The sequence below is a fragment of the Lichenostomus cassidix genome, chromosome 4 (assembly GCF_008360975.1).
Source record: "Lichenostomus cassidix isolate B80296 chromosome 4, HeHo_3.0, whole genome shotgun sequence".
NCBI classification, from domain to species: Eukaryota; Metazoa; Chordata; class Aves; order Passeriformes; family Meliphagidae; genus Lichenostomus; species Lichenostomus cassidix.
This window is the reverse complement of record NC_139484.1, coordinates 48,423,975-48,442,084: the sequence shown is the minus strand read 5'-3', so window position 1 is coordinate 48,442,084 and position 18,110 is coordinate 48,423,975. Positions and strand designations below refer to the sequence as shown.

General features: G+C 43.8%; 1 protein-coding gene across 3 annotated transcripts in view; it reads right to left on the bottom strand.

The window, feature by feature from the left end:
• RBM47 (RNA binding motif protein 47) overlaps window positions 1-16,465 on the bottom strand; it is a 79,433-nt gene extending 62,968 nt beyond the window's left edge. Inside the window, exons 1-2 of one of the 3 annotated variants that reach the window (XM_085059105.1) lie at window positions 16,340-16,465; window positions 16,041-16,181 (exon numbers count right to left, since the gene is read on the bottom strand). Coding sequence is in view for 2 of the 3 variants with exons in the window: in XM_085059100.1 (XP_084915226.1) it covers window positions 15,009-15,037 (29 nt within the window). In the remaining variant the exon portion in view is untranslated. Of the gene's footprint in view, window positions 1-15,008; window positions 15,479-16,040; window positions 16,182-16,339 lie in introns of those variants that run through there. The other 2 variants (XM_085059100.1, XM_085059101.1) reach the window with 2 other exon arrangements.
• Window positions 16,466-18,110: the final 1,645 nt, after the last annotated feature.

The following is an 18,110-nucleotide window of genomic DNA, read 5'->3' as shown; positions in this document are numbered from 1 at the left end:
CAGCTCCAGCACATGCCATGACCTTGCCTCTGTTGAGAACTGGAAGAGTATTGGCCTTGACTTGAATGGAAGCAGGACCAAGCCCTACTCAGACAGTTTCATACTCTACATGTCGATGTGCGCGCCAGTGTTATGCAACGGGGTGAAAAATGAAAACCGGTCAGGCACAGAACTGGTGCACTCAAGGACATACTGTTGTTTTGCAGCTTTGCCACTCTAACAGGGATTAACCACGTGCCATTGATAGCTGCCATGATAAAGTCAACCAAAACACTTCATTTTTTAACTTTCAGAGCATGATCTAAACTTTTGAGGGAAATGGCTTTCTTGGCCTCAAGTTTTCATTTGAAAAAAATAAACTGAGAAAATGTTTACTTTTTCCAGACTTCTCTCGCCACTTTTACCCTCCTTTGTCCCCCAGCTAACAAAGCAGCAGATTGAATTCACCTCCCAATTCCTTTATTATTTCTTTCAACCAAGTGGGTAGGTATTGTAAGTCGCCAACCTTCGCTTTCTGAAATTCTTTGGTGTATTACTGCATAGCAGAGTGGTGTGACAAGGATAAAGAGATTAGAAGTAATTTCATATAACTCCTTCTGTCAAAATCTGCAGAGGGCTTTTACTGGTAACTCTGAGTGTTGCTGAAATTCTTCATAAAAAACTTTCAATATAGGGGCAGGAAATCTCTAAGCACTAAGATACAGAGTAACCAAAACAGAGGGAGAGAAGGTATATTAAATTAAATTCTGAACAGAGAGAGAATACAAAGCAAAAAAAAAAAAAATCCCACCCTGCTCAAGTACAACAGTAATAATGCATGTTATCTCCAAGGGGGTTGATGCCAATTCAGCTTTGAAAGCCAGAAAACCACATGCTGATTTCCAACAGTAACTGGGCATAACCTGTGCAGACACAGGCTCTCCTTGCCAGCATCAGACAGCCAAGGTGGCTGGGAGCTGCTGCTTGATGGCCACTACTGCAAGCTGCCTTGGCTCACACAAAGCTCAGGCTGTGTTTTCCCTGATTGTTGTATCACCACACTGCACATACAGCCTAGACAGGCAAAATCAGGCCAGCAGATGAAGAGTTTTTCCTAGTAAGGTGGAAAGGTATGGCCCCTAGCATTGTCAGTGTGAGAAAGCAGGGAAAGTGTTCCTTCACACAGAGAAGGAACTAAATATGATCTGGCCAACACAGCTAGGCCAGCCTACAGACCTGATAAAAGCTTTGAAGATGAAAAGAGGGTGGTTTGCATTCTCTATGATTGTTCCATTAAATGAACAGAAGAATGGACAGACATTTAATGATGATGTCAGCCCTGCATCTTTTGAAAAGTTACTATTGTGTTACAAAGCAATCACCAGGTTTTGCAGGTCCTCCTCAGAGTCTGTGGCCTTGCAGAAGAGCAGAGAAAGTGCAGATGAGCACAGGCACAGGTGCATGAAAGGGAATGTAGTGCTACCACCATGGGTCAGGAGAAGAGTGTAAATGCCTTGTCCCCTGTTAGAGGTGCAAACTCTTTTAATTTTTGGGAGGTGCTTTTCTCTGTTCGTGAATCATTCACCTGTTAGTTTCCACAAATGTGCACACGTCAGGTTTGCTCAATGAAGGCTGCCAAATCTGCTGTGCTGCTGCCCACTCAGGACAGGAGTTCTTGTTCTTATCTTCAGCCATTTGCTATGAATGGAGGGAGGTTGCTAAAGGGAGGTTGCTCTGTGTGCTTCATTTCTGACTCTGGATTTCAAGCTGATTGACCAGGGCATGCCTTCGCTCTCATATCTGCTGTACCCAGTGCAACAAGTGTTTTTCAGCTGTCCATTTCTGCTTCAGAAAAGAACCAAAGCTTTGCTGGTTCACTCTGGCTAGGAAATGTAATGCATTCAGGCTCTGATCCTGCACCTTTCTTGAGTCACAGAGGCTTTTGGGATGGTTTGATGGGAGGGAAAGCAGCCCCACTGTACAGCTGTGTCTCAGCCCTAGCCTGCCTGAAGGCAAAGTGCAAAGCAGAAAGACAGCCCTGTGTGGTGGGCAACAGTGAGTCCACAGTCCCCTCATCTCAGTCTCCCGTTCCTCACCTGAAAACAGCTTAACTTCAGGTAGCTATCACTTGTAATTGTCATCTACCAGGAAAAGGAGAGTCAAACATCCCATCAGCACAGGGTGAATTCCTACATTTGCCTTCTGCATTTCCAGGCCACTTTTATTACACAGATCTCCAGAAGAGGTGCACTGTGGTAGCCAGAGCCATGCTGGACATATTCCCTAAGCAAAGAAATGTCTAACCCTAGTACACCTAGCATGGTCAACATCCCAGTCCTCAGCACACTCCTCACTATTTGTCTTCCATAATGTCTTCCTTCTTTACCCCCTATCTTTTCTTACCATGCAGAGGACACCAGCCTCATTTATCTTTTCAGCTGTTTTCTCAGCTGCAATGGTGTCAGTGAAAGAAGCTCCCTCTGCAAGGTTTTGGTCACCTGTTCTGCTTGGCCAATCTCATCAGCTCTCCATCTGGGCAGCAGGGATGCAATGTGACACCACTGCATCCTCAAACCAGCCCCTAAGCCAGCGCAATCCAGACTGAGAGTGACTCCCACCCACGAGAAGCCAAGGTTTGCTCCTCCCTCTTGTACCCCACGGATGTGCAGGGATGTGAGTAAAACAGAAAGGAGCCATGGCACAGAAATGACAGCCCAGGATTCCCCCTTCCCAGCCCAATACCTAATCAGCCATTGGTGATGAGGATGCCTCTACATGTGAGTTCTCCTCCTGGCCCACAGATCCCTGACTATGCAGTGGCAGGGGGCTGGCATGTCCCCAGCCTCTTGTCTCTGGTGTACCCCAACACAGCTCTGCAGGATGGACAGATGCATCACTGGGCTTTCCTTGGATACCTTCCAACCTGACAAGTGGTACCACAGCCCTCACTCCCATGTTTCACCAAGGGAAGGCGTCAGCCCACATCTGGATGCATCCTGCAGACCTGTGCAGGGGCAGTGAGTGGTGCAATGTGCTGCTTCCCCTGTGAAGTGCCAGAAGTCCCTGGAGCACCTCATATTTGGAAGGTGGGTGCTGCAAATTGGTTCTCACCCTGCTCTGGGCCCTCGTTGGAGACAGGGGCCTCCTTCACTCGATATGCAGTACAGAGGGTGGCCTTGCTTCTGCAGAGAGGCTGGGCTCAGACACCAGCAGTGGCTGCTGTCCCCAACATTCTGCCAGAGGCAGCAGAGGTGACACAGCCCCTGATGCACAGCAGGAAAGGGGAACCCACAGCTTAGGCAAATAAAGGGGCTCTCAGTTACAAGTTTCTGCCCTCGGTCTGCATGTGGATCCTGTGTATCACTGGCCAAGTCACTTAAACCAAGCTTTGTACAGATGGTGACCAATGGCATGTTCCTTGTTTTCTGATAGGAACATTTTCTGGACTGCAATTTGCTTGCAGAAGCAACAAACACTTAGAGCTGCAAGGGAACTGTCTGGGAAATGCATTTTGAAAATGTGGATCTTAAGCAAAACTAAGTTTTCTGGAAAGTAGAGTCATGAGGCGAGCAATGTGACTGACTCATACTACTAGTTGAAGTGCAAAGAAAACAAGAAAGGGAGACAATTTGTTTTGCCTTAAGGCAAAAATTTAATTTCTGAATTCTATACCCTGTTTCTATTGTTAAATTTGGTGATATTTTCTAAATGAAGTTTCATTCTAAAGCAAAAAAAAAAAAACCAACATGGTTGCATTATTTTGAAAACATGGGAAAAACACTTCAAATTATTTGTGTATGTGTATTTCTGATCCCCCAAAATAACCTCTTAGCTTGACATGAGCCTATAGCTAGGGCTTGTTTACCCTAAAGCACACTGTTCAATGAAGATGACCTTTAACTCAACAACTTCACCTGTGCCTGGCACTGGCATCCTAAACTGTGTAATCAAAACTATGTCAAACTTCTTAGTTTATATCCTGTGTTCCTGTTTTTTAGTAAGTAAATATGAAATGGCTGTTGTGCAGATTATCTCATCACTGTTTGTAAGTATTTAAATGCTATAGCAATGAGCACCACTAAAAAGCCAAAGAGTAATAAATCTCTCTTCAGAGCAAAGGAATTCAAGAGCATGAACCATTTAAATCCTGAACAGCATGAGAAAAAATTTAAATATTAATTTAAAAAAAATTGAATATTTTAATTGTCCATTCCTTTTTTTATGGATAGCATATGGAAAGGCTTCTTCAAAAAAACCTCATCATTACTGAATGTGTCAAAAAACCAGGATCAAACTCTAATAATATATATAACAGAAGGCAGACTAGGACTGTGTAGACTATAAATCTGGCACTATCTGAATTCCACACTTCATAATTTTTTACAAGTAGGATATATCTGTGCACGGTTTCCTAAGTTTGCCTGTAATTTTTTTTTAATATGAACTGAAACCCAACCCCAAATTCCATCATGAGGCATGCTACTGATGCATGTGTCACCAGAGGGGTAGCACATGAGATTTACTGCATGGACTTCTGTTTCACAAAAGAACACTAAATGACAGAGGCAGGGCAGCAGCAGAGAAAGAGGGAAGAGGCAGGAGTGGGGGACTCCTTACAGCTTCCCAAGGGAAAGTTGGAGTGGTGAAAACCTTTGGATTCACATCCCCAAGTGCTCTGGCCTGGGCTCTGTCCAGTCTCCTTGGATGACCTGCCCCTTCTTCTGCTCCCGCCCTTGTCCAACAGCAGTGCCCCAGACTCCCACATTTCCTTCCTCCTGTTGCTGTCTCTAGCCTTGAGCACCCCTGCCTGGCTGGCTCCAAGTGCAGCCCCCATGTCAGACCTTGCTCCCAAATGTGCTGTCTTCCTGCCCAGCCACCACTTCTCAATCACTTCTGTTTGAGTTATCAAATCCCCCTTTCCATCAGCCTTCTGACTCTTCACCAGCTTTTCAAGGCAGATGGTTTTCTTCCCTCTCCTGCCTCTTTGCTTCTCTTTCCTTCCCACTAAGTCCAACCTCTTCAGGAGCCCCAAGCTGCAGTACCTGTTTCTTTGCTTTCTTTATCTTCAGATGCCCTACAGACTGTTCTTGAACTCAGGGCAGAGAGCCCAGCAGGCTCATGCTAGACCTGTGACTCAAGTTTTTCTCAGTGTGTAGGCAGTGTCTACAGTGGGTTTGGGGACTTGGAAGTTAAAAGTTGAAGTTTCCACTAGACACATGGAAACTGTGTTTTCAAAGGTTTATATCCTGCTTTGACCCCGGCCCAAGAGCCACTTCCCTGCTTGAGGTCAAGCCTCTGTCTTAGGAAGAGGTTGCAAAAGTTTAAAAAAAAGCAAATTCTCTAGCTTTGATTTTCAGAAATGGTCAAATAATTTTAGGCTAAGTGACCCTTGTGCCTCTATACAGCTAAATGCAAAACAATTCACAGGCCTCAGGCATCTTGCGATTCAATGCAAAGTTTTGCAAAATTATGAGCAAATAAAAACAGTATCCTGATAGAAAATGGAGGGCATCCTTATTAACCAGAGCTGCTCTGTCTTCTTCCTTTTAGATCTGCTTGTACAATGGAAACTTTTGGATGCAGTTTCATGTACTTGGAGCAATTACATTCCCAGATCTCTGTAAGTTAAATTGTGTGGACACTTTTTCCTGGAGTGGGCTACAACAGTTATATCTATTTATGAACCCTAAAGTTACATGCACTTTAGCAGTGCATTTCAAATTGCTTTTCCAAAACCAGTGATCTGAAGCAGAAACCTGGGACTTGTCTCCACACCTGGGGACTCCTGGCTCTCCCCTGTCGCTGGAGTTTCACAGCAAGTGCTGCTCACCTCTCTATCAGCAGGACTTTGCTCTCACTTCACAGGGACACAGCTGGATAATGAAATGCAGCCTGCTGGGCAGCTCCTCCTCCCCATCCCTTGACAGCTTGTGCCACTGCAGTGCTTCATGAAGTCCCCCTCACCCCGGGGCTGTGGGACTGAAGGAAGGGGAGCTGAAGCAAGGAGCCCAGGGGATGCCAGAGGTTTGGGTTGTGTGTCCACCTGGGATTGACACCTTCCCTCAAACTTACTGGGGACTCTCACAGCACTGCCCAACCCTATCAAAATGAAGGCATAAGCCAAACACAGACAAATCCCTGAGATTCGCCAAAGTTCCCCACAAATTGGCCACAGTATACCTCACAACCCAATGGGATGTTCAGCTATACCAGCAGGGACCATCAACCACAAAACAGATATCCACAAAAACCACTTGACCATACCATTGTTAACTGATGCATGTCATTTTCTATAGCAAGGCAGGGACACGAACCCATGTTTCCTAAGCTTTATACTGGTGCTTTTCCTGCAAAACCAGTCATTCATATACTTTTTGCTGCTTGCCTGGCTTGTTCTACACCCTATTGCACATATACACACAATAGTATGTGTGAACTCAGAAGAAACCTTTATTTAATAGTGATTGACATTTGCAGGAGCTTTAAGAATGCAATGATTTTGACACCAGTTCCTTTCCAGGTAAGGATTAACAAACTAATGTGTTAACCACCACCTGATGTTCTTTGTTTGAAACAGGTCACATTTCAAAATGGAGGCAGCTTTCAGATTTTTTTCAGAAAGATTGTGCTTTGATTTGGAAATAGGAAAGAACAGCAAGGATTGCAACATGAGACAGATAAGACTAGAAGAAGAGGACATGTGATATAAGTGGTTTGGATCTACAGAATGAGCAAGAAAATAATGTTCATGTTACAGGGCTTGATACAGAATACAGAAGCAGTGTCCCTTGTCAGAGGTCAGGCAGAAGCTAAGCCCTTCCTGTGTTTTGGTATTGTGGCTGAAACCCAGATTTGAACAACGTAGAAATGCAGTGAAAATGAAAGTCTGGTTCGTCCACCTTGCCTGTCATTCAAAGCTCCTGATGTTGGTGGGAAGGGGGTTCATCCCTTCTGCTTTTCTATGGTTCCAACACCTCTGCATCCAGCTGTCTAGTGCTCTGAACCAGCTTTTGTATGCCCTGGTGCTCCACAGACCACTCACTCTGCATCCTTGCAAACATGCATCCTGTGCCAGGATTCCTGGCCACAGGGCCAGACTCCCTGATTGACAGAGAAAGAGCCAGCAGAGAGCGTGGAGGCCCCAGAAACTGGCACCAGTGCCAGAAGGCAGAGGTGTACCTCAGAGGATGGGGAGGCAGTGAGCCAGCTTTGAGCACAGAACTCTGAAAGAAAGTTGCACAACAACAACTAGCAAGCTTATCTAATCCTCTTTGCACCAGCCTCAGCTCTGGAAAGGGTTTGTCCAACACATTTGTGGGTATTCCTAGGACACAGAGGACAGATAGCCTTGTATTCACCCTGTGGTAGCAGAATTACAGCTCCCAAACTGCAGCAGGATCCTTTCCGATTACTTTGGAGTACAGCAGAGAGAGAACATACAGTTGCCTATGTGTTAAAAACATGAAGGTGTGTCCAAAGATACTATAAACTTACACCACAGCTTACAAATCCCCTGTGCAGTCCATAGCCTGTGTACTGCAGCATTCACAGAGACTTGTGGTCTTTAATTGATTTTCACTATTACCAGTATGAAGTTTTATTGAGAACTTTAGCTTCTAGGCTTACAGATACATGGCATTTTCCATAAAATTAAGTTTATTAAACTGCGCATAGGTAAGTAGACTGCATTGTCAGCAGTTTTGTCTTAATTTTCTTTGGAGACCCTGCATTTTTTACACAATTTACTTATTTAGAAAAAAACCCTCTTGTGTGTGTTGGAAAATATAGAGGGAGAGATGCTTCATGCTAGAAGAAGGTACATCCTTATGACCCTTTTTAACAGCTTGTCTCTTGTGGCACTCCTCAAGAGTGTATTTCTGGTATACAGGAGGAGAGAAAAGAAATATGCCACAGTGAGTAAAATGATCCCATCAAGATCACCTCCCTAAAACAGAGATAAAGATGGTAACTGACAGTGCTTAGGAAATTAAAAATCCAGCACTGAGACTGATATGTGTTGATACCTATAGTGCATATACTGTTTATATAAATAAATAAATAAATAAGTATAAATATACAAGCACAAATATATTTCCTTTTAAAAAAATCAAAACAACGAAAACCTCAGTGATCTACAGATGCACAGATGGAAATGCTGGGATCTGACTCAGAGTTCACTCTCCTTGGAAAAGACCAATGGGATGGACAGCACAACATTGCCAGCAACTTGCCCTCAGCAACCCCACAGCCCAGGGACTAGCACGATCACTGGTAACACCTCTCAAATCCCTAATGTGTTTTAATGGCACCTCTCTTCCCACTAGCACACTGCCACAAACCCATCTTTGGGAGATGACAGGAATCAAAAAGCCACTGTTGAAACTCCAGACAATGCTCTAGATAGAAGGCGGGAAAAGCCCTGGGACTGCTCTTTGAGCAAACTACTTGCCCTGGGCTTTTCTCATTCTGATGTGAAAGCCAACAGACAAGGCCACCAATGCCTTCTGTTTAGCAATACTTGGTGTATTTACTCAGGGCTTCTGGCAGTCATTCCACATTCCTCAGAGCTGTAGGTTTTATACAGTGCCCTGTATATCAACCAGACAGTGTACCTGATAAACTTTCCCCGAGGCAGGTGGCCATGGGAATGGCCAGGAATTTGCACAGGAATTTCAACAGGAATTTCCTTACTTAGACTCATAAGGTTAGCAAACAGTAAAAACTAAAATTGTTTGCCAGTCTGCCTTGCTGCTTACCAAAAATGTAAGCTTGCAGATAACTCCCTGCAGAAAACCAGAGCTTTCCAAGAGAAATAAAGAGCAGCCATGGGAAGTCGTCTTCTCAGCACCTCCAGCAAGGACCTGCAAACACCTGTGGTAGAGCACAGGTCAGAGAACAGACCCTGCCACATCAGGGAGGGCTCCAGGCTGGCATGTTCCAAGACAGAGAGGAGCAGAGCAGTGCAGACACAGGTGTGTTCTGTTGGCTGTCTCAGACCCTGTTCCCACTGATCATGCATCACAGGAGGCAGGACACCGTCCTGATGTCCCAGACACCTCTTGACACCCCTGTGGTGCTTAGGAAGATTTATTCTGCACGCATATAATCTGACCTGTGACTCACATAGGTAAGTTGAGACATGGGACTTCAGTATGTGAAAGAAGCACGTAAAAGCCTTTTTGTTTATTGTTGCTCAATACAATTATCCTCTATGAAAATCCCTTTTTTTTCCTTCTGTGCAAGACAACCGTGGCCTGTTTGGGCCATGCCCAGGTTGAAGCTTGCTCCTGGGCCCTGGGGTTGTGCAATGCTGCTGGGTACGTCTGCAGCCACCCTTGGCCTGGGTGCTCAGGCTGAGCAGGCAACCTTGTCAGTAGCATCTACTCATCCCATTTACTTTGTAAACAGTGACTAAGACACCACATATGGCAGCAACAACAAGCACATTCAGATCTCCTTGACCCAGCCAGAGGCACCTCCATATTCATCAAATATGTGCACTCAGTAAGTCAGGTAAGTGGTCTCTTTTCTTGCCTGCTTCATGAGGCCAAGAAGCCAAAGGCAGAATCCATCTTCCAGAGCCACAGACTGTATGGCAGTACCAAAAGCATGAACACACTCACCCATTAAGTCTACTTCTACATACAGCTTTACCTGTGACTATGCTCCTGTGAGCTTCACGTACTGTATTAATGCTACCTTTAATGAAAATGTAATGACAGTGAAATGCGTCCTAGCATTTGAAGACTAGCACTCACATTAGGATGTGGATAGTGGTGTATGAACCCTAATGAAATTTCAGCATACACAGTCAACAGAAACTTTGCTGCTAGAAACATGGCCTTAAGTCATGGTAATAATGTTAATATTTTATTGAGGTGAGTTGAACGTGCTCTTTTGTTGCAAAAACATCTGGAGGACATGTCCCTGCATGCATGATCGTGTTTGACTCTATCTTCCATCCTTGCCTTTTATACTTTTTTCCCCAGCTCTGGCTCTTCCTCCCTCCCCAGCCATAAAAGCTCCTGCAGTCACACCCTGCATGCTGCTCAGACCGCATGCCCTCTGTTTGTCACCCCAGCACACCCTGCAGCTTTAAAGACCTGTAAGCCACAGTCTCTTCATACTTCCGTTCTTACAAGTCCTGAAATCTTAAGCACAGCTTTCAAACACTAATGAAGCACCTCTGTCTCAGCTTTTCCCTGACTGGGATGAGACTCAGTGAACTGACCTTTTCCTCCCCTTTCTCCTTCCTCCTCCTCTTCCTTCTCCTCCTCCTCCTCTTTTCAAGGATTGCTCATTTCTCATTTTCTCCCTTCCCTTCTCTTCCCAGCCCTGTAAATGCCTCCCCTTCACCCAAGTCCATCACCTTCCTCCTTGGGTTTTGATTCCCCATTTTTCTGGTCTTACTGTTGCTGATTTATGCTGATGACCCATATCGCATTCTTTGTCATCTGTGTCCATTTTACCAATTCTGTTCCTCTGCTGCCCTGATCCTTTTCCTCATTAAAAAAGACTGTTTATTTGGCATGCACTGCTCAGAGGTGCTCCGCTACTGAGTTCTTCCTGCACTAACCTTCAAGTGGTCCCATTCAGCACCATCCATTAGCCTCCCCCATTATGTCCACCATTCAGCCTTTTTTGCGATTTCCACTCCATCAACCCTCATGACTTCTCTTTTGCTTTTAACCTTATCTCTCTACCAAGTTAAATTGCAAAATTCTCCCTACATTTCAATTTCCTTCCTTTTGCTTCCCCATAATATCCAGTCCAACCAACATCCCTCAGTCGTTTTTTCTGCCAGAAAGGTTGAAAGACTGCTGAAAGCCCAGCCATCACTTCCAGCTACACGTGGGTAAACCAGAGTCTCTAATATGCCCCCTCTTAAGGAATACCCAAAGTCTCTTTTCTCTCCTTTTCACAGTGACCTTTACTGCCCTGTTTGCAGGCAGGGAACAGTTTTTATTAGAGCAGCCTTTCTTTCAGGGTACAGCTAAGACCTGTTGATGATTTCTGCATGCATGTGAAAGACATTGGCTACTCTATGTGCCTTCATGGCTTAAACACTTCTCTGGGGTCTCACCCTCACATTAGCTCATTAATGGTGACATTCCTTTTTGTTCTTTCATAATTTGATCCACTGTTGATCTACAATCTGATCCACTGTTTCATCTTCCAAATATTACTTCAAGAGTCATTTTCATGGCTTTATATGTGCCCCTCATTTTTTGTGCTCCTGTTGATCCTCTCTCCATCTTCTAACAAATAAAATAAAAGGTGTCCTTACACATGATACTTGCTCAGGCAGGCAGAGCTGAATAGAACAAACGGGTGTCTTTTGCAGCTGATGAACACCCACTTTATGCTTCCTGTCATATACCCTCCTGTTTTGCCTTGTAGTTCCTCACTGGGACTACCTCCCTGCTCACAACTGCAGAGGAACTTTGTTCACCTCTCCTCAATTCCATCTAAAAATCTCTCCCTTGCTGCTGAGGTAGTACAAGAGCACCCAGTCTGCTGGCATGCTGTTCTCACTCTGTACCCGGCTGACCCCTCACCATTTCCTTGTGCTCCACCCACATCAATCCCATCTCTTGCCTCCCACCAGCTATTTTGTGCATAAAGCCCACATGGCAGTGACAGTCCTTCTGCTCCACCTGTATGAGGTGTTCACACAGCAGAAACACCCAGGTCAGGAATCCCAGCTCTGTGACACAGCAATCATAAACGACATCTTGAATGTCACTGGGAACTCAGCTTGCTGAAACTCAGCCTACACCCTGATTTGTGATGGAGCTTTCTAAGTTTCTCTGATAAAAGATTAGAAGGCAGAGGCAGTATCTCAGTTTATTTCTAAGGCACAACTCCAGCATATCTACTGGGTACTCATGAGGCCAAAACATGAATGCAAACTCAGAGCTACATCACTTGGGGTGTTGCTTCTCCAGAGTAAACCTCCAAATGGCACTCACACTGGCAAACAGAATAGAAAGCCTCTTGGTTGTTAGTGGTTGGTTAAGCCATTGCCCCTTTGGGAACTGCTGAAAGTTACTGTTGTTTCATTATTATTGGTTGAGGATTCTCATGCCTTTGTAGTTTCTTTCCATCTCATGACAAATAAGCCCATCTGTGCTTATTTAGGCTCAGCTTTACAACTCACCTAAGCAAAAGGTAACATCCAGACTCTAAGCATATTTTGTAAAACACACTTAAAAACATCAGAAACCTCTTTCTTCTTTTCAAATAAAATCTTGCTTGGGATCAGGGAAAATTAAAGCCTGGAAAGGACAAAAATGCCCTCAAATATCAGGTAGTCAGCTTTGCAGTTACTAAAAAGTTGCTTTCCTCTGTTGAGTTTACTGTGTCACCAAAGCCCTACCAGCCATAGCTATACAAAGCCTGCATTGTCTCAGCAAGGCTACTGAGATGTTCCTGATCTTGGCAAGAGCTAGGTGTACCCAGAAGCATTTTATTGAAAAAAAATTACTACAGCAGAAAGAAATATTATTTTAGGCCTCATAGTGCAAAGATAAAGGTCAGAGTCCTTCCCTCTGCTGAAGGAGCAGACAAAAATATCCTGTTCGTGGGATCCATTGTACAAACTTGAAAACTGCACCTAAAAATTCCCTTATGAAATAAATTTCAAGGTGACTACAATATAAGGAAGTATTTGTTAGTGTAAGTCATCAATATTTTGGGAATTTCAACTTCTTGACAAAAGAGGCAACTACATACAGCCATATACAGGCATGGAGATAGTAACTTTATAGGTAATCTGTCAGTTCTGTGTTCTTGCTACGAAACAAACCTGATCTTTATGTTCATCCAAGTCACTGATTTATTCTTTTCAACAGGAACAGGATCTGGCAATGTTTCTTCACAAAGAGCACATACTTGCCCCTATTAAATTTCTCAGTAAATCAGAGCAATATTGGTTTGGGGAACTACGCACAAATGATCAGGGCCATTTGAATGAAAAAGCCAAGATTACATTTTTGTTTCACCTGTAAGTGTGGTGTAACATCTGCTGGAGTTTTCACCCTAGCAGTGCTGTGGGCTCCTATGGTAAACCAACAGGTACTCTCATGCCACTCCAGAGTAACCCCTGATCTTCTTCTCTAGCTGTCAGATGCTCTCACAGCTTTCACAGAAGAGGGTGTTGCATTTCACAGAGTGGTAGCAAACTGAGGGGGCTCTGCCCTGCCGAGAAAGCCAAGACTACAAAATGTGGGAAGCTGCAAAAGCAGACCCCAGTGCCAGGGATAGCTCTGCCAAAGCTTGCCAGTCACAGGCCATGCAAGATCAAGGGTTCAGACCTAACAGCCATAGAAACAGTATTTCCTGAAAGCTCTACCATCTCCACTGCTTATATTAAATATTTTTATTACAGTATTTTCAACTTTTTAAAAATCTGTGGTATTGAATACAGCACATTATTTTATTTTCTAAACTTCAAACAAAGATTTTGCATCCTGAGCTGCAGCAGGGACACTCAGAAATTATTAGCAACCCTATTTACATGCCAGTCAACTCCAAATAATTCCCTAACAACACTTAGGGCCCAGAGCCTGTGTCTCAGAAGAGGCCAGACCCCAAAAGCAGAAAATGGAGCTGGGCTTTCCCGGGCGAGGAGGTGAGGTGGGAACAGCTGTCCTCAGCCCTCGGCAGGATGCACAGCTTTGAAACAAGCCAGGAGAACAACCTCTCCCAGGAAGGGAATATGCAGGGGAGTGGCGGAAGAGAGAACGAATGTGCAAAAGGAGTGTTTATGTCTTCGTTTATCTCGCAGACAGCAGTCTGTTAGCTTTAGCTTCGAGTCTGCCCGACACCAAGCAGCGGCCCATTCCTGGCGTTATCTCCGCCTCCTCTCTGAGAGTGCATGCCGCCTGCCAGTCCTCCAGCTCTATACCAGGCTCCGCTTAACACCGCGGGCGACCCCTGGCCCAGGGGCTGCCCCCTGCGCGGGCGCGCAGCTCCCCAGGGCGCACCGCCTGTGCGCTTGCGAAACGCGCACGGCTCCCTCTCGCATCATGTGAGCTCGGCCAGAATGGTGAAGAATAATTGCAGGCTTGTCCAAATTATCATTTGCAAAGTCTAGGAGGCACGTAAGGGCACCGATACTCAGCTTGCGTTAGCCTCGGGCGGCTCATTTCAGCCCCGTCTAATGCTCCTGCTTTCTGCCAGGTCAGCCCAGTTGAGCCGGTAAAATTTAGTACGGATTTTGCGACCTGTAAGGTTCCAGCCCATCTTTAACTATTATAATAGGTTGGCTTTAGTTCAAAGTCTTGTTTTAAATTCCTAAGAAGAAATGAGCTGTGTAGCCTTACCTCTAAAAGAATTTAAAAATCTGCTATTTCTTTTAACATGAATAAGGCTACTCTAGTATTTCTCATCTAATCACGCTTATGATAACACGAAGATGCTTGATCTTCTGATTGATACATGTATTTTAAATGGTCTTCAGAAACTTTTCACAGATAAGATCCCATTCTTATGCTAATGTCTGTAACACATTGGCAGACAGCAGACTCAGAGCCCTCTTGTCATCTCCCTGTCACTTGTGCCACGACTCTGTGTTCTGTACAAACTACGGCATTTTAAGTGTTCAAAAAGAAGTAACAGCCATACAAACAGAACATTCCTTCCGAAATTGACTCCAAAGACATTAGGCAACTCACACTGTGGTTTTTCTTTGGCATGGAGAAAGACATATTTTAATTAAAAACCCTCAGATCTGCAAAGCGTTTCTCATCCCGTCCTTGTTTAATACCTGCTTCTGCCTCTCATCTGTCATCTTTCTTCAGAATCACCAGAAATCTGTCAGCTGGAAAGAGTCACCAGAACTCCACCGAAAACCTCTGCAGTCCTCTCCATTTGCCTTTCCCCCCTAAAAATACTTTCAAATGTATTTTCTGAGTGAACTTCTGGTCGCTTACATTGTCAACCCAATCACAGAAGAGTAAGTCCAATCCAATCCTCAGCTAAGGACAGAGGAAGTGCAGAGCAGACCGAAAAGCGACGGTACCTACCTGGAACCCAACTCAGCGCCCAGCACCATTCGCAGCAGCGGCAACGTTTTGGGGTAGCGACCTAATGCATTGTCCTTCCTACCGCGCTGCTAAGGGAGAGTTGAGCAACTCCTTGCACTGCTGCTTGGAGCAACAGCCCTCCCAGTCTTAACCCCCTCTCTTGGCTCTTTGCTTCTTTGCTTTTTTTTTTTTTTTTTTTTTTTTCAAACAGAGTTTTTGAGCACTAAAACTTGCAATTAGTACCAGCTAAGCCAAAGCCCCTGCTCGCCCGTGCCCTAAGCCGCACATTCCAGGGCGCTGAGCGGGGCGCTGAGCTCTTTGCCGGCACCGCGCAGCTACTCCAGCCCCAGACCCGGCTTTCTGCCTACAAACTCGATAAGGCTGCAGGAGCTCAGGAACACGCACTGAAACTCGGACAGGGGAAAAATTGGTCTCTAATCTCCAGCCTGGGTGGTTTTTATTATCCTCCTCCCCCCCTCCTCTCTTTCTCTCCACACTCACAGTAGCAAGGTTGTCTCTTGACTACTCCCTGCCTTAAACTCACCAAACCAGATTTTTACTCCCAACACCTTCCCGTAAATCTGAACTGAAATTTTACCCTGCTTGCTGAGTTCTGGCTGGCTGAGGGCCAGTCAACATTCCTGTTGTGTTAAGAGGGCAGATTAAAAAAAACCAACAAAACAAACCATAAAACCAAAAAAGAACCCAAAACCCACCATCACCACCAAAAAAAATCCCAAACAAACAAAAAAAGCAACATCAAAAACAAAACAAACAAAAAAAGAATGAAAGGAAAAAAAAAACCAGAGAGGAAAAAAAACCCAGAGATGCAAAGGCTGAAAGGAAACAAACTTTTAGAGCAGCTTTACTAAAATTACTGTGAAAGGGAGTGATTCGCATTTATCTTTAAAGGGCTAAAACAGAGAATTTTTTTTTTTCCCCAGTGTCAGTGATGAGAAAATACCCTTCTCAGCCATGGGCCTCTTTCAGGTGGATGGATATTTGAAAAGAAAATAAACCTCTGGTACTCACCTGAAGGACAGCAGCAGGCATCAGCACAGCAGGGAGAGGAGCCCACAGCTTTGCCTGATGCAGTCACCCCAAGGCAGCGGTAATGCTGGTTTGAGATGTGCCACATTTTACACTTTTCTGACCTAAAGTTACATGTGGTTTCTAGAAAAGGAACAAAAGAGAAACCAGTTTATAGATATGCATATAAACAACAACCAAGCCTTCTTTTAAACTCCGTGTGATCCCTCTGACCGTTGTCTGGAAGGCTTAAAAAAACAATGAAGCAAGACTGTAAAGTGTCTTATCCCCTTTTACATTACCTGTCTGTGCCTGGCTATGGGCTTTGATGTGCTGAAACAAAGCACAAGACCTGTTTATAGTAAATGAAACCAACCAACAGAGAGATCTAATTCAGACTTGTGACTAAACAAACTGGAACAGGAAGCACACACCAGCAGATTCTTTTTTTTTAAAGTAGTAATTCCTGCTTGCATTGTCATGCAACAGCAAAAAAAAAAAAAAAAAAAGGTTTTGCTTCTCCCTTCAGTTACTTTTTTTTTTTTTCAAATGCAGTTATTTTTTTTTTTTTTCTGGAAAGCAAAAAAACCAACCAACCAAAATCCCAAAACAAACAAGCAAGTTTCCATCATGTATATGCAAATATTTAATAGAACAATATTTACCACTAGTAGCGATCTGAAGATATGATTCATCTATTTGTTTCCCCATGTAGGTCATTTGTGCAACTGATTAGTATCATGACCCTCACCCCAATTAACACCTGTAATTGACAAGCAGACAGAGGAACTTTATCTAGGATAACTGGGCAGATCAAGCCCCCAGCAGTAGATTAGAAGCCCTGCAAGTTAAATCTTTAAAGAATTAACAATATTGGAGGTTAAAACTAGTGAAAGAAATTTATTTTCTTAATTCTTCTTAATTTTAAAAATAATTCTTCTTATTCTTAATTCTTAGCAATTCTTAATAAGGAATTCTTCCTAATTCTTCTTCATTTTTAAAATAAATATTCAGAGCTGAGTACCCACTATGCTGCTTTTTCCCTGTGATATTACCTATGCTTTTTGAAAGCAGTTTGTCCTTGTAAGCAAAAACCTCTCTCATTTTTCCAGTATAGAAAAATCTCACAGGTTTTACCTAAGCAAATCCATATTGACTCCCTAAGAGAGTTTTGCTGCAGGCAGAAACCAATGAATCAAACTACTATTGGGATAATATGTAAAGCTCACAGTCAAATGTTGCAAAGTTCAAGCTAACAGTGTGTTCTCTGCAAACTATCGCAATTCAAAAATTTATATATAAAAGGATGTGATTCCAGTTTTAACATATGCACCAAGAATGAAAAAAAAATCTTTCAGAACTTACCTGCATTAATGAGTAAATAATCATGGGGAAAATTTTCATAAAATGCATTGATTAAAAAGGGAGTTCAGCATTAGCAGCAAACATTTTATGCAGTTAAATTCTTTAAGAAAAAAATAGCCCAGAATAGAAAATGAAGGGTTTAGTGGTAGAAAAACCTCTTAAGTATTTTACAGCGCTTTTTAAAATGATGACCCATTTGCCCAAAGGGAGGCTTTCCCGTAGTGTTCCCATCTGATAAGTTTGCCAATGAAGTTCTCTGGCAACCCATCTCAAGAAGAGAGAACTTATGCTCCATTTGCTCCATTTAGAGGAGCAAATTGGCATTACTGGCAGTAGTCCCTTGCCAAAATGTACAGATTACTTCTAAATGAGTGTCTCTATAATATAACGAATAGTACAGAAAATGGAAAGACATATGAGTGCATTGTCTTGTGTGTCCAGAACACAGGTATACTACCAAAAGCCATGATTGCACCAGCATGGTAAAGTCAACCATATTAAGTTATGCTGCTAAAAGTGTAGCTCTGCCTGTTCTACTGACTCTTCATGTGTGCTTGTGGGTCAATAGTCCAAAACCTCTAGTATTCATCACTTGTGCTTTACTCTGATTCACAGATTCCAGTTCAAATAACAGGTAAATGTTCCAGGTTGTTCCTTAAGTGCACTTTCTCGGCACAAATGCTGGTAGCAATTCAGGAAAGTCTCTTC